The sequence below is a fragment of the Mastomys coucha genome, unplaced genomic scaffold (assembly GCF_008632895.1).
Source record: "Mastomys coucha isolate ucsf_1 unplaced genomic scaffold, UCSF_Mcou_1 pScaffold21, whole genome shotgun sequence".
Lineage (NCBI taxonomy): Eukaryota > Metazoa > Chordata > Mammalia > Rodentia > Muridae > Mastomys > Mastomys coucha.
This window is the reverse complement of record NW_022196904.1, coordinates 88773098-88780586: the sequence shown is the minus strand read 5'-3', so window position 1 is coordinate 88780586 and position 7489 is coordinate 88773098. Positions and strand designations below refer to the sequence as shown.

The following is a 7489-nucleotide window of genomic DNA, read 5'->3' as shown; positions in this document are numbered from 1 at the left end:
ATTGTGGGGGTTGTGTGTGGGGGGTTGGGGTTTGTAGAGGTTATGTGTATAGTTTGTGGGGGTTTGTGTGTGGGTGTGGGTGTCTTGAGCAATGGCTAATCCTACACCTGACGGATATAACCTTACTGATGTTGCCCTTCTCTGCCAAGTCAAGCTCAGAGAACGGACTTGGCCAAGGTTACAAAGCAGAGTGACATGGTGGAGCTGGGACTTCACCCTGTGCCATGTAGCCTGTATGCAGCCCTCAGGGTGTGAGCCCCACAGGGGTTGGGAACAGTGATGAGGAAGGCAGTGACAATACCTCCTGAGCCCAGCCAGACTGGCAAAGCAGCTGGGATTGGACAGTTTGTTGTCATCCAGCATCAGGGTCTCCAGTGCTGGGAACCTCAGGATGTATTTCTTGCTTGTCAGTGATGTCACAGATGCCTCCCTGTGGGCACAGAGATCTTGGGTACTGAGCTGGGGAAGAGAACGAGAGCCACTATCCCCAGGAGGAAGGGAGCATAGGAAGCTGACCGGGGATTAGCCAGCCTGGAAACTTCCCTAGTGCTCACAAGAGGTCCATGTAGAGATGAGCAGCAGGCCTAATTCCCACCCACCAGTCCTGCTTGTCCACACAGGCCACTGAATGGAGAAAGCTCCACTGACACCGGGCAGGGATGGGATAGTAGGGCCACTGGCTGTGCTGATGGTCACCTCTAGGGCAAATGAAGCAAGACCAAATTGTAGAGACTGTGCAACAAATGGTATACTGTACAACTCTGGCCAAAAGCAGATTGCTGGGTACCTGTTGTTACCTATTCTGAGGATTGGTAACCATTGGAACAATATACTCTTGGCTTGAACCATGGCTGTGTAGTCGAGGTTCCCTTGAGGAATTTCAAAAACACCCGAGAGAGGGATTCAAGAGGCTGAGGCCCTGGTGTCTACAGGCAGGCAGGGAGTGGTGGTGATTTAGGTGTGACGGTTAATCTAACCTCCTGTCTCCAGGGGGATGAGGCCTAGGTTGTCCTAAAGATCCATGGACAGATGACCCAGATCATAGTATCACCCCTCCCTGCACATCCCATTCCATACACACAGGGTAGAGACACTGGGGACACACACAAACACACAGTCCATGTGGGAGCTACAAGCACACAGGCAATAGGTAAGGCAACCAACATTTCTCCTAAGCCTACTGTGATAAGGGACTTCACATGCTTGGCGGATGTCAGAGGAGAGGTGCTGTCTACCTGGTTTCCAATCTGCAAGCTCAGCAACTTGCTGAAACTCTCATAACTACCACGAGGCAGAGAATAAACTAGAGCTTAGCCTCTGTCCGACCTGCAAGCCCAGACCCTTCCCACCACCTCCTCTTCCCACCACCATCCTCCTCTTCCCACCACCGTCCTCCTCTTCCCACCACCAGCCTCCTCTTCTGGGCACATCTTTAAGTCCCTTGTGGATTACAGGGTGAGGAGATAGAGAAGCCTGGTCTAGAGACAGCTTGGCAAAGGTTCAAAAGCAAGTGCAAAATTGGGGTGGATCAGGAGGAGGAGGAGGGGGGGGGGTGAGATGGAGAGGAAGAGGAGGAAGAGAATAAGGTCAGTGTAGTACACAAAACTCTTAGAACTAACGAAATATGAAGGCACTGGGATCTGCTCCTATTCCTTAACTCATGAATGTTTCATAGGTGGATCTCGGGAGGTGTCCAGATGTTCGTTCCCTCAGGAATTTCCTTAGCAGGTGTTTATGTTGCCAGGTACTGGGAGAAAGGGGGCACTGTCCTCCTCTCCAGGTATTTCCAGGCTCAGAGAGGAGCCCATGACAAGGCAACTTCTATACCTGAAGCAGGTGGGGGGGGTGGGGTCAGGAAAGGCAATGCTTAAGTGAATTCATGAAGAACGATGAGACGGATTCTGCCATGCTTTTAACTTTGAAAAAGGAAAGCAATAGGAGAAATAGCCCCTGGCTCTGTAGCTCTGGGCAGCCACGTTTCCTACAGTGGGGCCCAGACATGCGCATGCACCATGCGCGCGCACACACACACACACACACACACACACACACACACACACACACACGGCCCAGCTGGGAAGATACCTGGGTACAGTTAGAGAGACAGGTAGGCATAAAGCTGAGAGAGAGAATTCTGGGCTGCTCTCTAGTCCTTGGACCTTTTAACATAGATCCTGTTTATCTTTAAGATACAGTTGTGAGATTCCTGGGGTTCTTATAATGAATTTTCCCCTTTTGGGCTTACTATAAAACTGAGACTTCTACGGATATTACCATGTTCTGACTGAGCAAGGGCAGGCAGGGCAGATGTGGTTTCAGAAAGGGCTCTGGCAGCAGAGGGGACAGGGGCCTTTAGTAAGAGGGACCTTTCCTTTCCTAGAGAGACAAATTCTGCTCAATAGATTTTGAATCTCTACCTGACAGAAGAAGCGGGAAGGTACACAGCAGCTCTTTGTTCTACTCCAGTGACACCGGATACACCAGGAGTCAAGCCTTGAGCGAGTCCCTCTTAAGCATCACCATGGTGAAGGGGCTCTGTTTGTTTTTTGTTTCAGTAACCCTACCTCACACACACACACACACACACACACATATATATTTTAGGCTTTTTGAGACAGGGTTTCTCTGTGTAGCCCTGGCTGTCCTGGAACTCACTCTGTAGACCGGCTGGCCTCGAACTCAGAAATTCACCTGCCTCTGCCTCCCAAGTGCTGGGATTAAAGGTGTGTGCCACCACTGCCCAGCTCTGCAGTTCTTATATACAGGTAACGAGTTTCTATTTGGACCTGAAATACCCACCAAGGATCATGTGCTAAATGCTTGGTGCCAGCTGATGGCTTTATGGAGCAGTCAGAGGAACTCTAGGACATGAAACCTTGTTGCAAAGACTTTAGGTCACTACTGAAAACAGAGTCTATCTGTCCCTAGTTCCTATCCCATGTTCTGTCTGTGTGTCCTAACCACTACATGTGCTCTAAGGCACCCTCCATTAGACAGTCTGCCTGGCCACAGCCAGAAACTAGGGAGAATGGGACACCAAAATGAACTCTTCTTTCTTGTCCTTGCTTCTTTGGGGTATTCTGTCACAGCGACACAGAGCTGATTGACACAGGAGGAAGCAATGGTAGGAACTTGCTTTCCTTTATGCAGCAAGGCTTCCCACTGAAAATACCCAGCTGAGTAATGAGCAAAAAGCAAAGAGACGCATCATTTAAAAAACCAGCAAGAGATATGAAGGCCACAAGGAAGCAGTATACAGACCGTAAATCCCAAAAAGGAATGGAGGGAGTTGGGTACCCTCAAGGGTACTTGCTGATCCCACTGGAACTGAAATATGGCTGAACAGTCTGGAGAATCAAAGCCTAGAGCACACTGACAGTAGGTCATTCATTGAGAAGCAGAGATGCTAAAGGGATGGCCACCCTCAGGAGGGCGTAAGCCAGACAAAGCCCCCTCTCATCTCATAACTGGGAAAGCTGTCTCCGAGTGAACAGGGATGGAGCATTCTCAAAGCTGTACCTCAAAATCACGTCATTAGAATAATCAGAAAATAGCCATAGTGAGTGCTCCAGGCACCTGGCCAAATAAATAGAAAGGTTTACTGTGTCAAAGACAAGCAATGTGGACCAACTTCCTTTGGCATAAAAGAGAGAATCCATGCAATATATTCATTTTAAAACAATCTACTTAAGGTGCCTGAAAACTGATAAGCTGTGAGGAATTACGGGAGCTGCGTTCAATGAGGTGACCCAAAGGCTGCTCTCCCTAGTGCTGTCTGCCCACTGTAGAAGTGACAGGCAGGCTGGGAAGTTGATCAGACAGTTTGTTGGTAGTGCCAGTGGAGGGTCCCAAACTCTAGGTACATAGCATGCCACAGAATGGAAGCCCAATAAAATGCCCATGGTTATAGGTTAGGACACTGAAGGATTAAACCGTAAAAGGCAATGTGTACTAGAAATAACTTCAAATAATTTTAGTTACAATAGTTGAATTAGGAAGGTTTTAGAATTATTCATGTAGATAACCAGGGACTCTGGTTATCTACATGAATCTGACAAGAAAAAAGTGATTTAAGCTGTTCAAAGGGAGAATTGGGACATTGCATTTGGGTTCTGTATTTGCATTTCAACTAGATACAATTGGGCTTAAATGCAAAAGAAAAGCAAGTTCTTGCCTCATATTAGCTCATTTTGAGTACTTGTTATGACTGTAGCTACCACACTGAGCATCGCCCACACAAACCATTTCCCACCACCACAGTGTTAAACTAGACTTACCCAAGCCATCAGACAATGCCTGCAGACTCGTGTAAGTCTCTGAGCGTGTGCAAGGATTCAGTGTGGGGATCATGGAGGCCAGAGGAAGACTAGAAATTCAGCCCACTTGTAGTTTTTCCCCCACAGCGTGAATGAGGCACACTGACTGACTAACAGAACACCCACAGTGTTTATGAAATAACCTGGTGGACTGTTGCTATGAAAAATGCCACCTTGAAGCTCTCAGAACTTTCCTTCCCTAACAGTAAACTGAAAATACCACTGGTATACCGAGGTCACTGCAGAGGGAAGAGTAGGGACGTAGAGGCTCCTGAAGCACATGGCCCGCCTGCAAAGCATCCTTGTGCAAATGTCAGGTCTTGAAGAATGACTGTACATTAGTCCATCTTTAACATCCTGGTGACTCCAATGCCAGCTGCTGTTGCGGATGTGAAATCTTCCTGTGCTCAATCAGCAGAGCTCCAGGCACCAGCAATCTATCTGAGGCTCTGAAAACGGTTTCTTCTCCTTATCAGCTAACAAGGACTTCCAGAAAAAGTTTGTCTTGATGTGACTGGGACAACAGTGTACCTGTGTCCTCTTCCTCCGGGACCATATTAACTTCAAGCCCTATATCACCATTGATCCATAAAGATGAATTATTTTGATGTCCCACAAAAAACAGCATGCTGATTGGAGTTGGTGACAAGAAAAGTTACCACTCCCACCTCCCCATTCCCCCATTCCCACCACTGCCATGGTTTAGTATAGTACAAATGGGTTACAGGCAAGAGGTAAAATGCACAAGAATTCTGGGGACCGTCACCTTGCGTTTGGGAACCTAGAGCATGTTGAGCTATACTCTTGAACTTTGTACCACCTGTTGCTAAGAAAAAAGCACAAAGCTTCACTGGTCTCTTTGGGTTTCAGAGATTACAAGTAAAGCGTTTGTGCTGTTCAAGCCACTGACTAATTATTCCCTGAGACGCCAGTGGTCAAGACAAGGTTTTGCAGCAGACTGAGAGTGCAGTGAGAGCTGCCCTTCTGTGTGACCCACTCAGCAAGCCCACTGGGTGCAAAAGGTCCATAACAACAGACATGTCACATGGACAGGGTTACCGCACATCCTGTTTTTCAAGGGAAGCCTGAGTTTCTCCATTTTCTCAAACAATTGTTCTTTTGTTCTCCCTTAAATATGTTCTGGTTTGGATGATGTATGACTGACAAGGTTATGCTATAAATAGAGCCCTTTGTAGATAGAAATAGTGGAAATCATTAAGTAACATCCTTATTCTGATCAGTATTTTCTTTTTGAAGTTCAGTTTTGGCTCACTACTGTGTGCTGGCAGAGACTGGCACTCAGGACACAAAATGGCCATGTGATGTGAGTCACTTATGAATCAGATGTCTGACAGAATGGCCCCATCAAGTGGCAGAAATATGCTTTTGAAAATAATGGACATCTTTCTTTCTTTCTTTCTTTCTTTCTTTCCTTCTTTCTTTCTCACTCTCTTCTTTCTATCCTTCCTTTCCTTCATTTCTTTCTTCTTTCTTTCTCCTATCCCTCTTTCTTTCCTTCATTTCTTCTCTTTTTCTCTCTCCCTCTCTTTTCTTTATTTTCTTTCTTTCCTTTCTCTCTCTCTTCCTTCCTTTCTTTCTTCTCTCCCTCTTTCTTTTCTCTTTCTTTCCTTCATTTCTTCTCTCTTTTTCTCTCTCCCCCTCTCTTTTCTTTATTTTCTCTTTCTCTCCTTTCTTTCCTTTCTCTCTCTCCCTTTCTTTCTTTCTTTTTTCTTTCTTTCTTTCTTTCTTTCTTTCTTTCTTTCTTTCTCTCTTTCTTTTGAGATAGGGTTTCTTTGTGTAGCCTTAGCTGTGCTGGAACTTGTAGATCAGGCTGACCTCAAACTCTCAGAGATCTGCCTGCATCTGCCTTTGCCTCTTCCTCCTGAGAGCTGGGATTAAAGTGGCGCACTACCACACATTTAAAGTGTATATACCATGGAGTATTGTGCGATGCTTTGGTAAGATAGACATTGCATCATGTTCAAACCAGCACCAGTGCATCCATTTTCTCAAATATATACCATTTCATGATAAAATATTCCAAATATTTCCTTCAGATTATTTTTCTTTTAAATACACAGCATATACTTGTTATCTGTACAATATAACTTTTCCTAGTGGACAACAGAATATGAGAACTCAGTTCTCCTGTATACCTGTAGCTTAATGCTTATTGATTCACCTCTCCTCATGCTCCACTCCCAACTTTCTCTGTTTTATTCTACTTTCAGCATTTATGAAATAAACTTTAAAAATTCTGCATATGGGGTAGCTATGGTGCATGTGTCCACATGATCATGTCAGTGCAATTGTGTGCATCAGTGTGTGTGGGGGGGGAGGAAGAGAGGTTAATGCCAGGGGTCTTTCTCTATCATTCTCCACTGTTCTTGTGAGACAGGGTCTCTCATTGAGCCTGAGGTCACTGTTTGAGCATGCAGGCTGGCCCTGGAATCTGTCTGCCTCTACCCCTATCCTAGGGTTTAAGAGTCACAGGTAGGTGCACAAGCGCATCCCAACGTTTACCCACTAAGCCACTCTCTGCCCTACTTTTGGAAATAGGATCCCATGTATCCCAGCTGGCATCAGATTCACAATGTATCCTTGATGATCTGATCCTGCTGCCTCCACTTTGTGGAGGCTATGATTGCAGCTGTGTGCCACTGCACTGAATTTATGCTGTGGGGGTTGAGGCCAGGACTTTGTGCACACTAGGCATGCACTTTACCAACTGAGCTAAATGCCCAGCGGGGGTCAACTGTTTCAGACTTCATGTATAAGTGAGATCTTGCAGGATTTGTCTTTCTGAGTCTGGGGAAAGCATCATTTAAGGTCAGGCTCCAGAAAGTCTGGGGCATATGGCTTAGATTCCTGAGGTGTCTATCCCAGCTGTGCCACTGTCTCTCCATTGGCCCACAGCTAAAGCCTCAGGACCAGGAGCCCGGGGATGCTTCCACTGTACTTGCAAATTATTTTGTATAATATGGTATGGCTCTACACAGCAGTAAAGCTTGGAGCAATGCACCTGACTATCTATTTGCTTGCTTGGAGCGTTAGAAGTACAGATATTTCATGGCCAGTGAGTGAATAATAAAAGGCTTGTAAGAAAGAAAGAGAGAAGGAAGACGGGAGGGGAAGAGGAAAGGATGGGGAGGGGGAGAGGGGGGAGAGAGAGG

At 46.3% G+C, this 7489-nt stretch overlaps 1 protein-coding gene and 1 long non-coding RNA gene across 4 annotated transcripts in view; one reads left to right on the top strand and one right to left on the bottom strand.

Moving 5' to 3' along the window:
• Xrra1 (X-ray radiation resistance associated 1) overlaps nucleotides 1–7489 on the bottom strand; it is a 67036-nt gene that overhangs the window by 19700 nt on the left and 39847 nt on the right. For all 3 annotated transcript variants that reach the window (XM_031387511.1, XM_031387510.1, XM_031387512.1), the window contains one exon: nucleotides 302–430. In XM_031387511.1, coding sequence (XP_031243371.1) covers nucleotides 302–430 — 129 coding nt within the window. The remainder of the gene's footprint in view (nucleotides 1–301; nucleotides 431–7489) is intronic.
• LOC116102633 overlaps nucleotides 1–7489 on the top strand; it is a 27061-nt gene that overhangs the window by 7768 nt on the left and 11804 nt on the right. The gene's annotated exons all lie outside the window — the stretch shown is intronic.